General features: G+C 54.7%; 6 protein-coding genes across 6 annotated transcripts; 3 read left to right on the plus strand and 3 right to left on the minus strand.

Annotated features, from left to right (window-relative positions):
• Nucleotides 1-21: 21 nt before the first annotated feature.
• PTSG_12081 (uncharacterized protein) lies at nucleotides 22-585 on the minus strand (the record flags this gene model as incomplete). The annotated part of the gene is made up of 1 exon (XM_004995452.1): nucleotides 22-585. The coding sequence occupies one exon, from the start codon at nucleotides 583-585 to the stop codon at nucleotides 22-24; it is 564 nt and encodes a 187-aa protein (XP_004995509.1).
• A 24-nt stretch (nucleotides 586-609) lies between these two features.
• Nucleotides 610-1,999, plus strand: PTSG_12082 (uncharacterized protein; the record flags this gene model as incomplete). The annotated part of the gene is made up of 2 exons (XM_004995453.1): nucleotides 610-730; nucleotides 1,225-1,999. 2 exons carry the CDS (start codon nucleotides 610-612, stop codon nucleotides 1,698-1,700), a joined length of 597 nt encoding a protein of 198 aa, XP_004995510.1. The 3' UTR covers nucleotides 1,701-1,999.
• Nucleotides 2,000-2,298: 299 nt separating this feature from the next.
• PTSG_03779 (uncharacterized protein) lies at nucleotides 2,299-6,293 on the minus strand. Its single transcript, XM_004995454.1, has 12 exons — nucleotides 5,345-6,293; nucleotides 5,092-5,181; nucleotides 4,793-4,845; nucleotides 4,437-4,542; nucleotides 4,199-4,258; nucleotides 3,884-3,982; nucleotides 3,632-3,715; nucleotides 3,432-3,482; nucleotides 3,197-3,301; nucleotides 2,896-2,965; nucleotides 2,657-2,727; nucleotides 2,299-2,490 (listed from the first exon to the last, which is right to left on the minus strand). The coding sequence occupies exons 1-12, from the start codon at nucleotides 6,122-6,124 to the stop codon at nucleotides 2,398-2,400; spliced, it is 1,662 nt and encodes a 553-aa protein (XP_004995511.1). The 5' UTR covers nucleotides 6,125-6,293; the 3' UTR covers nucleotides 2,299-2,397.
• Nucleotides 6,294-6,321: 28 nt separating this feature from the next.
• Nucleotides 6,322-7,931, plus strand: PTSG_03780 (uncharacterized protein). Its single transcript, XM_004995455.1, has 3 exons — nucleotides 6,322-6,628; nucleotides 6,845-6,898; nucleotides 7,458-7,931. The coding sequence occupies exons 1-3, from the start codon at nucleotides 6,394-6,396 to the stop codon at nucleotides 7,820-7,822; spliced, it is 654 nt and encodes a 217-aa protein (XP_004995512.1). The 5' UTR covers nucleotides 6,322-6,393; the 3' UTR covers nucleotides 7,823-7,931.
• A 246-nt stretch (nucleotides 7,932-8,177) lies between these two features.
• Nucleotides 8,178-11,480, minus strand: PTSG_03781 (uncharacterized protein). The gene is made up of 7 exons (XM_004995456.1): nucleotides 11,383-11,480; nucleotides 10,926-11,039; nucleotides 10,669-10,804; nucleotides 10,065-10,150; nucleotides 9,867-9,930; nucleotides 8,894-9,708; nucleotides 8,178-8,616 (listed from the first exon to the last, which is right to left on the minus strand). The coding sequence occupies exons 1-7, from the start codon at nucleotides 11,434-11,436 to the stop codon at nucleotides 8,377-8,379; spliced, it is 1,509 nt and encodes a 502-aa protein (XP_004995513.1). The 5' UTR covers nucleotides 11,437-11,480; the 3' UTR covers nucleotides 8,178-8,376.
• Nucleotides 11,481-11,483: 3 nt separating this feature from the next.
• Nucleotides 11,484-13,457, plus strand: PTSG_03782 (uncharacterized protein). Its single transcript, XM_004995457.1, has one exon. It carries the CDS (start codon nucleotides 11,621-11,623, stop codon nucleotides 13,430-13,432), a length of 1,812 nt encoding a protein of 603 aa, XP_004995514.1. The 5' UTR covers nucleotides 11,484-11,620; the 3' UTR covers nucleotides 13,433-13,457.

Genomic DNA, 13,457 nt, shown 5'->3' on the forward strand with positions numbered 1-13,457 from the left:
GCGCTCAACGCTTGCCTGCCCTCATCGACGATGACGAAGGCTGTAGCGCTTGTTTCGTGGGGCGAGTCCGCGGTCCAGTCGACGATGTCGGCGTGAATGCGCTCGCCGGGCAACCTGTGTGCGCTCCGCGTGCTTGCTGACGCTGTGACGAGTGCTCTTGGTGACTGCGCACGTTGTACACTGCTTGCTGCTGATGGCGTTGCGATCGTCGATGCCCATCAGCTTGCAGTACTGCTGCACGTCGTTGTCGTTGCGGTGGCCAAGCACATCATGCATCGATGGTGTGTGTGCCTTGCTCTGGGCTGCAGGAGCTGCTGCGTGTTGCTGTGGTTGCTTGCAGGCATCGTTGGTGAGTCCGTGTGCTGTGGGTGGACCAACAGCAACAATGGGCCAGCATCGGAGGCTGTTGCGCTCCTTCAGCTTGACCTCGGCTCCGTGGCTGAAGCGCACGTAGTGTCCATCAGCGCCATCACGCTGCGAGTGGCCCGTTGGCCTGCCGCTGCTGTCCCTGGTCAGACGACCGAGGGCGATGAGGTTGGCCTGGCCCTCGGGCACGTAGAGGCACTCCTGCAACACAATCTGCATCGTAGCTCCGCTCGTCGTGCGTGCATGCAACAGCACAGAGCCAACACCGCGCACGGGCACACGTGTGCCGCCAAGCGCAGTGATGTGGCGTGGATGGTGCTGTTGCAGGTGCGGTGTCAGCTCCACGAAGGCGTCCTTGACGAAGGTGAGGTTGTTGACAGGCAAGTCCTGTCTGCTGAGTCATCATTGACCTCCCTTTTTCACGACACCACAAATTTGCACTCACCTCTCTTGTGTTCTGGAATGTTCACGTGATTTCCCTCCAACCTGTTGCACGTGCAGTGTTTAGCTTGTGTGGTTGCTCGGTGTTACATGCTCTTGCATAACACACCACATAACCACACAACTCTCAACAAACACTGCCACGTCACCACTTTGCGTTGTCGACAATTCTTGTCTTCTGCTCTGTTTCTTTCTGTTGGAGTGTTCATTCATCCTACATCCTTGTTTGCTTCACAACTCAAGTAAACACGCACAACTTCCTCTTACCAAGACAATCTCCCACACAGCACACAGCACACACAACACACAGCACACACAGCACACACACACACACACACAAGTCTCCAACAACAGTACCACCACCATGAACTTGCAACACTTGTGTGCTACAGCGATGCCAGCTTCGTCACAGACCAGCTGACGGGCCGCTCCACGACGGGCTTCACCTGCTACATCAACGGCTGTCTTGTGTCCTTGTGTCTTGGAGCAGTCGGCTGCAACCCACGGTTGCGCTGAGCACCGCCGAGGCCGAGTGCATGGCCATCTCCGCTGCAGCGCAGGATGTCGTCTTCCTGCGGCAGCTGCTCATGGACCTCGGCGAGCCCGAGGCTGGAGCCACCAAGATGCTGACAGATAACCAGGCGGCCATCGCCATCGGCAACGACCACGTCACCAAGCCGCGCACGAAGCACATCCGGGTACGCCACCACTTCGTGCGGGAGCTCATCGCCGACGGAACCATTGTGCTGCAGCACTGTCCCGGCACGCGGATGGTTGCCGACGCGCTAACCAAGGCACTGGACAAGCAGACCTTCGAGCAGCACCTGCCACGACTAGTGGGAACATCGACGGCTGAGACGGAGCAGAGGAAGGCAGTTGAGGGGGAGTGTTGAGAGTGAGTGAGTTTCTGTTTTGTGTTGAGTCCTTCCTAATTTGCCTTCTCGTGTGGTTTTGTCTTGTTTGCCAACAACACCTGCTTTGTGGTTTTTCCGTTGGCAAACATTCCTTTCTCTCTGCTGGCATGTGTGCCAACTGCCTCTCCTCCCCTCCTCCTCATCCTGCACACGTGAGTTGTGTGCCATGTGTGTTATGTGTGTGTGCATGCTCGCCATGCTTGGCAAATGCCATGTGTGCGTGCCATGCAGTGTTGTGAAGTGTTGCCTGTTGTGTATGCTTGCCTGCAAGCATTCATGCCATGCCTAGCATTGCTCTGCGCGCATGTATGCATGCTGGTCGTTGTTTAGATTGTTTGTGTTCGTGCACACTCTGCCCATGTCGCCTTGACAGCGTCATTCACTGTGTGTGCACTTGTCTTGTGTTTGTTTGAGCGTGCTGCCCGCGTTGATTTGGCAGCAGCTTGCTGTGTTTGTTCATTCTCCTTGTGTTCTTGTTTGTTGCGTTTGCCTACAGTGAACGCTCGCATCCCTTACTTTATTTCCTTTCCAAAGATGTTTCAAGAATCAATGAACAAAACAATGAATGGACCGTTCATGCTTTGTTCTTTTGTTTTACGTTTCAGAAGAAGCACCTCAACGCCACCACCCTCCGTTCGCTTGGTCCTTTGGGCGTGCATGTTTGGCTCCCATCTTGCTACTTGCGGAAGCAAGCGTTGATTTGAGACCTCGGCCTCGCAACTGGTAGCCACTTTGGAGATAGACTGGGAGGCTCCTCGAAGTCAACCCGCTGAAATGAAGTGTGAAGTGCGCAGGCACGAGCGATTTGTCAGACGTGAGTCAGTGATAACAAAATGAGGTGTTTCAGAAACACCCTGGACTGTAAATCCAGCAGGCGAACGAATCAAGTGGACATGTGTGAGGAGGGAATACAGCTGAGTTGGTTGGTTACGGACGTTGATATGGTGCAGGAGTTGTCTGGCGAACATGAGAAGCAAATGCCTTGCTAGAGGTTGGCCCATGCATCCTGTGGTCGCATGGTTGAACCGACAGTGCAGAGGAGACATGGGAAAGCCATTATTAGTGGCGTTCGCGTGGGTATGTTCGTTCAGGACACGGAGTGGAAGAAGCATGTCACGCGATATTTTGGGGTGGCCAGCCAGTTGCCACGAGCAGCTGCGAGGCGAAAACCTACTGTCTGGTCCCCAGCCAAACGTCATGGGCTTGGGAAGCGAGGCATCCAGCCATCGGTCTGCATCAAATGCCTGACCATTTGGGAGCACAGAATGTGTTGGGAAGGTGGCAACATCAGATCGACTCTTAAAACCGCCGACGGCGTTGGATCAAGCGCGTAAGACAGGATGAGCATGGCAGTGCAAATGACACTTGCATCTGTACACGTGCGTGTTGTCTTCATGTGTGTACGCGTGTATGCGTGCGATTACACAAGTGTGTGTGTGTGTGTGTGAATGTGTGCGATTGTGCGATCTGTCTACCTCTGGGTTCTTGTAGACGTCAGGGTCCTTGTTCATTTCACTGAAGATACACATGATGACTCTTTCGCCTTCAACTCTGTATGGGCCAATATTGCAGACTGCGTCCTGTGTGTGGGTTGGTAGCCAGAACGGATAACTGATGAGCAATTATCATCCATGGAGCTGTGTGATGGCAGCTGTGTGTAGCACAGGGGGTAGAGCATCGCAGTCAAGCTCAAGAGCACTCTGCTTGTACCTTCGGTAAGGTGCGCCTGGCGGCAAGGAACGGTGGATGCAGCCGCTCAGTCTATATGATGGTATACATGGGGAGAGGTGGCGAGTGATGACGTGGGTGAGACAAAAGGCAAAAACAAATATCAAAAATAAGCGAGCGTGTTCGCCCGCGGCACTGCAAAGGTGGTTGTGTCGGCCACTTGCTGGATATCACCCCCTCACCTCTGTAAGAAAGCGTTCAAGAAACTGGTCGTCAGACCGAGCACGCTCGAGGGTATCAGGGTGGCTCGTGAACAGCTCGACCACCTGGTGTCAGCGCAAAGAGCAAGAGCGCGTGATAGTATGAGTGCATGCGTTTTGTGAGTGCTGTGAGTGCGTGACTCAGCATACGCGCACGTGGGTGTGCTCGGATGGATTGGAATGTACGAAGTGACAAGGCAGGAGATGAGAGCAAACGCGCATCGTTTGACGTGCCATGGACGTGAGAAGGGACGCCAGGGCTTTTGGGATCAATGCAGAGATGAACAATAGCAAGTGTCGGCAAGTGACATCCAGGCCCTGGGATTGACAGGCCTGCAGGAAGGCAGCAGGGTAGAATCGGTGATGGGCGCATATTGTGTGCGCAATGAAGCTATGAAGGGGTGGGCAAAAACCGAGAAACACATCGTGCGAACGCAAGCCAGAACACACAACAGCACGAGCACATCTGGACAAATGCACGAACGCGCACAACACACAACACAACACACACACACACACATTCAAAACACACACACACACATGACTGACCTGAACAATGTGGAACAGGAATTGCTGATGGGGCACAGGCTTGCAGCGCAAGATGCGACCCTTCAAAGGCAATCGATGGTTACGTTACATGTGTGTTGAGGGGAACAATGAATGAGTACACACGCACGAGAGCACACAGACAGACAGACAGACAGACAGACACACGCGCGCGCACACACAGACTGCGCACTGGTTTTGTGGTGATTGAAAGGGAAAGGTGTGAGTGAAAGTAGTAAACCTTGATGATTGTTTCGAGTTCCTCCTTTGCATCGAGTGCCTGATCGAGGCCAGACCCTTTGCCAAAGCCGAGATTGAGGCGAATTGGCAAGGAGGTGAGACCGTGCCTGCAAGCACACAAGCAAGGTGGGGTGCAACCGCGGTTATTGGTTGTGGCGTGCATGGATGAGGAGCGGGCAGGATGAGGTCCACTTCTGAAAGCGCAGGGAGACAGATGAGGACAAATCACATGCACATACGCGCATGCGGTAAGATAAACGCGCGCGCACACAGACAGACAGACAGACACAGACAGACAGACTGACAGACTGACACACACACACACACACACACACACACACACAGAGTTTCAATCACCAGTGCGTCGTGATGAGCTGAGTCGCTCGATGTAACAGGTCTCTCTCGCCGTCCTGGAAGCATGTATATAGCAGAGGCAGGTGTTACATCGTACACGACACGCTGCGACATCCACGGACTCAGTATCAGGCAGCCGCACACACACACACACACACACACACACACACACACACACAACACACGCACACGCACACAAGCACAAACACACAAAAACGCACACGGACAGACACACAAGCACAAGCACAACACACACACACACACACACACACACACACACAAATGCAGCACATGTATTCTACCTCAAGGCCAAGGAACAAGGTGAGTGTTGCTGCAACACAGAGCGCCTTGAGTTCCTGATACAGGTCAAAAGGCGCTTCTGCCTCACTCAGCTGCGTAGTGAAATGGGTGAGAGGGCGTGATGGACGTGCAGACACGAGAAATGGTCGTAAGACGAAATGCAAGTTTGTTGGCACTCGACAAGAACATCGCCACAGGGCAGTAAGCGCACGGCCACAATGCACTGTTCGAAGAGCGGAGAGCGATGTCACGCACTTGTTGAACTTGCTGCCTCGCCCATGCCTCGAGTAGAGCCAGGTTCTCCGCACACGTCTCCGGGCGAGCAAATACTCGGTGCAGTGCTGCAATCTCTGGGTGTGCGCTGGACTTTGGCGTCAGCAGCATGCACTGGCTGCCATACACCTTCTCAACGAAAGGCCGGTAAGCGGATGCACGATCAAGGACAGCCGGGCAGCCTGCAGGCTGTCGTTCGAGCTTGGCTGCTGTGGGTTGCTGCTCATGCTGCTGCTGATGGTGCTGGTGGTGTTGGTGGTGGGCGCGCCCTTGCTGCTGCCTGTGCTTGTGATGCTTGCGATGTATCTGATGCTTGTGGTGTTTGCCGTGTTTGCCGTGTTTGCCGTGTTTGTGTTTGAGCTTGTGGTGTTGATGCGGATCAGTTGCATTGTCTGTTGCATTGTGCTGATGGTCCAGGCTTGAGCTTGCACTTCCTTGCTGCGCATGCGAGGATGATGTGTGTGCTTGTTGTGACTTGGTGTCGTCAGCTGCGTCCCTGTCGTCCTCCTTGCAGCCATCGTTGTCCTCCGTGTCTTGTGTATCGCCAGCACCAGCACCGCCCAAGAGGCACTGGCGGCCTGCGTTTGCGGAGCACACGACGATAGTCTTGGCGTTGAGTAGGCGGGTGAGGAAGATGCGGCCATGTGCTTCAATCTGGGAAGTGAAGAACGCTTGTGTATCACGCCACAAGCTAAAGCTCTGATCCCCAACCACAGCCCACCCAGCACTGCCAGGAGGAGAGGTGGTGCTGGTGGTGGACATGGCTGTCGTTGCCCTTGCCGTTGTGCCTTGCCTTGCCTCCTTCCAGCCTTGTGCCTTGCTTCTTGCTGTGTATGCGGCGTGTTTGTTGAGATTTGCTTGCTTGCTTGGCAGGACTTGCCGTCATCAGCGCGTCATGTCGTGTTAAAACTGCATGGAACCGGCCCACCGGTTGGTTTTTTGTTTGTGAGCACACGCCCACTCACGCTCACGCTCACGACCGGTGCAAACGATCCAACAACAACAACAACAACAACAACAGGACAGCAACCATGGCAGACAAGGCAAACATGCAGCAGTCTCAGCAGCAGGCACCGCCTCCAGCGTACACTCAGCAGCAGCAAGGATACCCACCACAACAGGGTTACCCACCACAACAGGGTTACCCACCACAGCAGGGTTACCCGCCACAACAGGGTTACCCGCCACAACAGGGTTACCCACAACAGCAAGGATATCCCCAGCAAGGGTACTACCCGCCGCAACATGGGCCGGCAACAACAACTGGTTGGTGCAAGTCCAAGTGTTCAACCTGTGTGCGTGTGTGTTTGTGTGCATGTGCGTGTCTGTGTGATTATGTGTGCATGTGCGTGTCTGTGTGATTATGTGTGCACGTGTGTGTTTATGTGTGATATGAAGTGTCTTTGCTTGTCAACCGAATCAAATCTCACCTTACCACCACACGCACCACGCACATTGCGGATGTGTTTCTTCTGTATGCAGTGGTTGTTCGCCGCACTGAGAGCAATGTTGTTGGCAAGGAGTTTATCCCCATCAGTAAGTTTGTCGAGGCTGAAGTTTGGTGTGAGGGCCGAGGGGTTGCTTTGTCTGTTGCACTTCTACGCACATACACATACAATGTACACAACAGCACTTGTACGCACGGATACAACACATACAACACGTACAACACCCCCCCCCCACACACGCACACGCACACACACACACGCAGGTACAAACACACATACAATGTACACAACAGCGCTTGTACGCACGGATACAACACATACAACACGTACAACACCCCCCCCCCACACCCACACACACACAAACAAACAGGGACCAAAACACATTGGAAGGACACAAACACACTTGTACTTCCGCCCGGGTGCCAACACACACACACCCAGGGGCGAAAGGCACAAACACACACACACACACACACACGCACACACACACACACACACACACACACAGGTACAAACACACACGCAAACACACGCACACACAACACAATACAACATACATGCTGGGTTAGCTCACCTTCCCTTCCACCCTTTCCCCTTTGCCTCTTTCTTTCTCAACCCTTCTCGACTTGTCACTCATGAATCCCCAGTGCATCCCGCTGTTGCCGTGTTTCTGTGCATCGTGAACTTTTTGTTCCCTGGCCTGGGTACCATCATTGCGGGGTTCCTGGCGCTCTGCGGTGCCGCCAACCCCAACTCGGAGTCCCAGTCCGTCATCGCGACCTTCTGCGTCAACTTCTTCGTCGGCTTGCTTCAGCTCGCATTTGTTGTTGTGTTCCTGCTCGGGTGGGTGTGGTCCATCATGTGGGGCATCCTCTTTGTCGGCCAATCCGCTCAGTGGAACAACCCGGAGCACGTCGTCACCACCACCACCACAACCACGACTCAGCAGCAGCACCAGCAGTACCACCAACAACAGCAGTTCCACCAGCCCCCTCAGCAGGCGCAGAAGTGATCATGGGCAACGCGCATGCTCATGCTCGCTTTGGGTGAAGCGGTTGCAAAACCCATGCCTCTGATTACTCGCTTGATGTGCCATGTCCTGCCACTGTTTGTTTCCATGGTCACTTCACCGTTGCTCGAAGTTGGTGGGTTGCATCGTGTATCTGCGGTTGCCGCCATTTCACCGCGCTTGTCCCAGTTCAGTATGTTTGTCTCCTGCTCACTGTCGCTTGCCTCAGCCATTTTTGTTTGTGTGCCACCTTGCCTGCATCTGTTGCTGCCCTGCTGGTTATGCACCTTTTGTCCGTGTCGAGATGTGGCCCTTTCTTCGTGTATGCGAGGCGACCACATATGCCGTCTGCTCTTTTGCCGTTTGCTGTTTCACTGCTTGATTTCGTTCTCAATTATCACAACGTCTCGGTGAACACGTGCACACATGTACACAGCGAAACAGAGAGACAGAAACACAGAGAGACACACAAACAACCACACACCCACACACACACACACAGACACGCACACAGACAGACAGACAGACACAGACACACACACACACACACTGTGGAATTATGAGGGTTTCTGCTGGCGTTGTTGCATGCGCTGCAGGAAGAGAGATGGCTTTGAGCGCGAGGGCAGCGGGTGGCTGTGGGCGAGCGGCGGCGCAGCTTCAACATGCAGGTGGGGGTGATGAATGTGGTGGTGGTAGCCGTGTGCAGAAGAAGAAGAGGGTTGTGGTGGTGTGCGGTCGCGGTGGGCAGCCATGGTTTGAGCCAGCTGCCGCTCAACCACTTCTCCATTGGACACCGCCTGCAGATGCACGGTCGGTCGTGGTGATGAAAATTAGTCAACGCAGTTCACGTGAGGTGGAAGAAGACGCACGAATGAAACCAGCGGAACAGGGTACTTGGGAGAGGATGGGGGAAGGGGGAAACACAGTTGAGGGTGGATGCAAACACAGGCAACAAGTCCCAGCGGCCAAACGGGCATTGCCCAGCTACAACAACACCGGCCAGCAAGCAAAGCGAGGACGAAACAGCACACGGGAGCCACACCCAACGCACAGCAGCAGCCACAATTACCGCACCGCGCGTTGTTGAGGAGGCTGCTGCTCGCGAAGGGCTTCGCGTGTTTCTTGCCGTCCAGCAATTGAGTCTGGTGTGTCCATCGTCTCAAACTCCTTTTCATCGACGCTTGGTGCAAATCGAACGCGGTTCTTCTTCTTCTTCTCCTGCCTCCCCTGCTTCTTCTTTCCCTTCTTGGCCTCTACATGTCCCGGCGTTGCTGTCGTCTCGCTCACTCCACTGCCTTCCTGTGTCCACGCCAGATCTGGGTGGTTGTCACTGACCGGGTGCACGTGCGTGTCCTCCTCATTAGGCACCGCAATGTCTGCCGGCGTGCTTGGGGTGCGGGTGTGTGCAGCGGGTTTGTTGGCTGCATTGCTGTGGCGAAACCGAATGGACAGCGTATTGCGCGGTTGTTGTTGTTGTTGTTGTTGTTGTTGTTGTTGTTGTTGTTGTTGTTGTTGTTGTTGTTGTTGTTGTTGTTGTCGTCGTTCTTCTTCTTCTTCTTCTTCTTCTTCTTCTTCTTCTTCTTCTTCTTCTTCTTCTTCTTCTTCTTCTTCTTCTTCTTCTTCTTCTTCTTCTTCTTCTTCTTCTTCTTCGTGTGCACGACCAAGAAGTCCTTGCCAAAATGCGTCCAGGCTCTGCGGTCTCAGGTCTCCAACGTCATCATCATCATCATCATCATCATCATCATCATCATCATCATCATCATCATCATCATCATCATCATCATCATCATCATCATCATCGTCCTCGTACGGGACATCTCCACCACTGAGGTTGGGTTGTCGCTTGTCGCCTTCGCTGGTGTCACGCCCGTGCACTTCCGTGCCTCCCTCTGACACCACACAGAAGATAACGAGGCAAAGGGATTCATGCGCATGGGTACAAACAAATGGACATGTAGAGAGGGTGCACACGGGCGCACGCGAGCGCACAGGACCAAACACAAGCAGGCGGCACTAGGGCAAGTAAATGCACGCAACACGCACACACCATCTGGTAGCGGCGGCTCCTTGTCAAACACCATTTCTTCGCCAAACATCTTTGCCATTTCCGTCTGTGGACGGCAAAGGAAGAAGAGCGGGGAGGGTGAGCACCGCACTGTCACGCTTCATCTCATACAAGGAAAGCAAAGCCAAGGCAGGGCAAGGTCAGGCAGAAGTAACGATTGTAGTTACAGCATCAGCTCACGTCTTTGGCAATGTCTTGAGAAATGTCCTTTCGCAGAGCCAAGTTGTGCAGCGTGCGCTGTAGGACGGCCACATCCTCTTCAATGTCTGCAAGCACAGCATACAACGGCGCGTGAGAGACGGTTGTGCAGTGATATCGTGTGGTTGGGAAGGGGGCGCCACGTGAGCACGTAGTACTTGCCAACCACGCGCTCTCACACGAAGAAAAAGGAAACCAGAGAGGTACAGAGACAGAGAGGTAGAGAAGTAGGCTAGTCAGAGAGACAGACTTACAGGCATGGACACAAGCGAAGACACGGACACAAGTGAAGACAGGGCACAAGTTGAGATAAAGACGTCGTCACACACACACACACACACACACACGCACACACGCACGCTCACAGAGACAGACAGACAGACAGACAGACACAGACACACACACAGACACACACACACACAGACACGCACACACACAGACACACACACGCACACTCACAGAGACAGAGACACAGACACAGACACAGCCATAGACGCAGACAGACAGATACGCACACACACAGACACACAGACACACAGACAGACGCAGACACACAGACAGACACACACAGAACACACGCACGCACGTTTGCGGCGCCGAGATGCAATGTCTTTTGCACGCGCGGCCGGCATCTCCGCATATTGGTTGTCGCCCAGCAACACGGTAATCTCATTGGTGTGCACCAGTCTTCCAGGAAAGAAGGCGGCCTTGCCAAATGGCACCTGAGGATGAACCAGCGATGCGTATGAAATGAGAATGGCAGTTCCGCTGGTCATGAAGAACCGTGTCGCACGAGCAGGGCAGATTGCGAAGCAGCGCAGAGCGTGTATCCTGGACATGCACCATTGCATCGACAGTGAGATGCGTGGGCAAGTCCTCGAGCGTCTCCTCCAGTGCCTGCAGTTCCTTGACTGCACTTTTCTTTGTCAGCAGCTCCTCTTGCGTTTCGTTTGCCACCTGGAACAGCACAAGGAGCGAGCGGAGGTGGAGGGAGTGAACGTGGATGTGCAGGTATGAGAGATAGATGGATACGCAGATGGACAGAGGCACACACAAGCAGATTCACAAGCAGATTGGCACACAGATTGGCACACGGATTGGCACACAGATTGGCACACACACACAGACACTCACACACAGAGACAGACACTCACACACACAGAGACAGACAGACACACACACACACACACACACACACACACACACATACACACACACGCACACACATACACACACACACATACACACACACACACATACACACACACACACACACACACACACACACACGTGCACACACCTTCTGCCATTGTGCAGTGTAGAAGTCAAAGTCCAGCTGCTGTGGGTTGCTCATCGTTGTCTTGCTTCTTCGTGCATGCGCTGCATGTCCGATTTTTGTGCTTTGTGCGTGCGTGTGTGTGGTGGCAACGAACCCCAACGAAGATAAGCACGCAACGAACAACACAACACAACAATACCATTCCAGGCAGGCAACAGCGACGAAGTTGGAGAAGCACGGCGGCGCATGGGCAGCAGAGATGGGCAAGGGTGGTGTTGCTGAAGGGGTTGTACCACCAGGACAGAAGGTGGTGGAAGAAGAGCAAGAAGAGGAGCAGCGGCAGAGAAGCAGCAGTCGTCATGCAAGTGTGCTTGAAGGGACTGGGCAGGCGGACGTGGGCTCGGCGTCGTGTGGATCATGGGGCTCGTCGCTAAGCGCGGTGGAGGAAGAGCTTGCAGCACTGCGCCACCGGCACGCGCAGCTGTTGGCGGAGAAGGAGGCTGTGGACGGCATGCTGGATGACGCGGATGATGAGCTGGAGACCACGCAAAGCCGCCTCACTCACCTCGAGAAGACATGCAGGCAACAAGCTGCAGAGCTGCGGGCTGAGCGGGAGGCACTCATGCTGCTCCGGCAAGACTACGAAGCCATGCAGGCAGATCTGGACCAGTCCCGTCACCACCAACATCAACAACTACGCCGCAGCCGACACGACAGCACCGGCGACGGCTGCCTGGACATGGCCCAGCTGGACGAGGTCAACCTGCAGATGCGCAACGCAGGTACATTGGAGGGTGACGAGCAATCGACGTCATCGCCAGTCAGGGCCGAGGTGCAGCTGGACGATGCGGGCGTGCGCGCATCTCTTGCGTCCATCCTGCCTGCTGACATGGCTGCACGGCTGTTGCAGGCGGAGGACGCGCAGACCCAGCTCCTCACGTTGGTGGAGCAGCTGCAGCTCAGCCTTTCAGCTCAACAGCGCGACAACGACGACCCTTCACAACGACGACCACAGCCAGAGAACAGCGTGCTTGCCACGACACATGGCACGACAGCAACCTGGCAAGAAGAACAAGCAGAAGCAGAACAAGCAGAAGCAGAACAAGCCGAAGCCGAAGAAGAAGCAGAAGAAGGCAGTGAAGGGAAACGGGAAGGGCAAGCCAGGAATACAGCCGATGCAGCAGACGATGAACCGCCTCAAGGGGCGGGCGTGGACGACAGCCTGGCGGGCACGCAGCACCCGACGAGCGGCGCTGACTCCGATGTCGATGTCGAAGACACGACATCATGCCATGAACTCAGTTTGGCCGAGGAGCTCTGTCAGGCTGATGAACATCTTGCCAATGAAAGCACGGTGGGTCCCCCGGCCAGGGCAGGTGACGAGGAGGACGTACTCAAGACAGGCACGCTCAACAGCTGCAGGGAACCCGCACTTTCTCATCTTAGTCGGTCTGTGGATGGCAATGCCACTGGCGGTTTTGGTGAATATGATGCCACCCGTGCTTGCGATGAGGAGGATTGCAGTCGCACGTGGGACGAGCACATTGGTCAGCAGCGTCTTGACGCAGATGAGGGTGAACATGGCGTAGATGGGGAAGATGATGACGAGTTCTTTGATTGCAAAGCGGAGATGATCGTGACGGTTGAGGACGACATCAACAGCACGGTGTCCGCAACAGCGGCGGGGACCCACACATCCAATGCAGGCGCCAACGCCAACCACGGTGTGGAGAACACGAGCTGCACTGGCCCTGCCACCGGCGTGTGTGGTGGTGAGCAGCGTACGCCAGACAGTAGTTGTGATCTTGATGATGCTGACGGTGGTGGTGATGATGGTGGTGGTCGAGTTGTGCAGGCTGTGATGAGTGAGGATGCTGTGCGTGCAATTCTGAGCCATGGCCCGCAGCCCGTGCCTGAATTACAACGTCAGCTGATTGAGGACAGCGGGTTGGCGAGCAAGTATAGATCACAGGCCCAGCACCAGCTCCGACATGTGTTGGCGGAGATGGAGGCCAAGGACACCCTCGTGTTCACCGTGCAAGGCACGGCCCTGTTGGCCGTCCTGAGATAGCGCCCCCCCGTGTGTGTGTGTGTGT

The sequence above is a fragment of the Salpingoeca rosetta genome, assembly GCF_000188695.1.
Source record: "Salpingoeca rosetta unplaced genomic scaffold supercont1.8, whole genome shotgun sequence".
In the NCBI taxonomy this organism is placed as follows: Eukaryota; class Choanoflagellata; order Craspedida; family Salpingoecidae; genus Salpingoeca; species Salpingoeca rosetta.

Excerpts from the sequence above, each read along its gene's own strand:
- PTSG_03779 (XM_004995454.1), bottom strand. The coding sequence starts at position 6,124 with ATGTCCACCACCAGCACCACCTCTCCTCCTGGCAGTGCTGGGTGGGCT. Across the intron at positions 4,543-4,792 it reads CAGCTCATCACGACGCACTG|GCACGGTCTCACCTCCTTGC; the intron begins GTGATTGAAACT and ends GTGTGCTTGCAG. Across the intron at positions 2,728-2,895 it reads GTTTGGCTGGGGACCAGACA|GATGCATGGGCCAACCTCTA; the intron begins GTAGGTTTTCGC and ends ATGCGACCACAG.
- PTSG_03781 (XM_004995456.1), bottom strand. The coding sequence starts at position 11,436 with ATGAGCAACCCACAGCAGCTGGACTTTGACTTCTACACTGCACAATGG. Across the intron at positions 10,151-10,668 it reads TGCATCTCGGCGCCGCAAAC|ACATTGAAGAGGATGTGGCC; the intron begins GTGCGTGCGTGT and ends CTGTGCTTGCAG. Across the intron at positions 8,617-8,893 it reads AGCCTCCTCAACAACGCGCG|GCGGTGTCCAATGGAGAAGT; the intron begins GTGCGGTAATTG and ends GTGCATCTGCAG.
- PTSG_03782 (XM_004995457.1), top strand. The coding sequence starts at position 11,621 with ATGGGCAAGGGTGGTGTTGCTGAAGGGGTTGTACCACCAGGACAGAAG.
- PTSG_03780 (XM_004995455.1), top strand. The coding sequence starts at position 6,394 with ATGGCAGACAAGGCAAACATGCAGCAGTCTCAGCAGCAGGCACCGCCT. Across the intron at positions 6,629-6,844 it reads TGGGCCGGCAACAACAACTG|TGGTTGTTCGCCGCACTGAG; the intron begins GTTGGTGCAAGT and ends TTCTGTATGCAG. Across the intron at positions 6,899-7,457 it reads CAAGGAGTTTATCCCCATCA|TGCATCCCGCTGTTGCCGTG; the intron begins GTAAGTTTGTCG and ends ATGAATCCCCAG.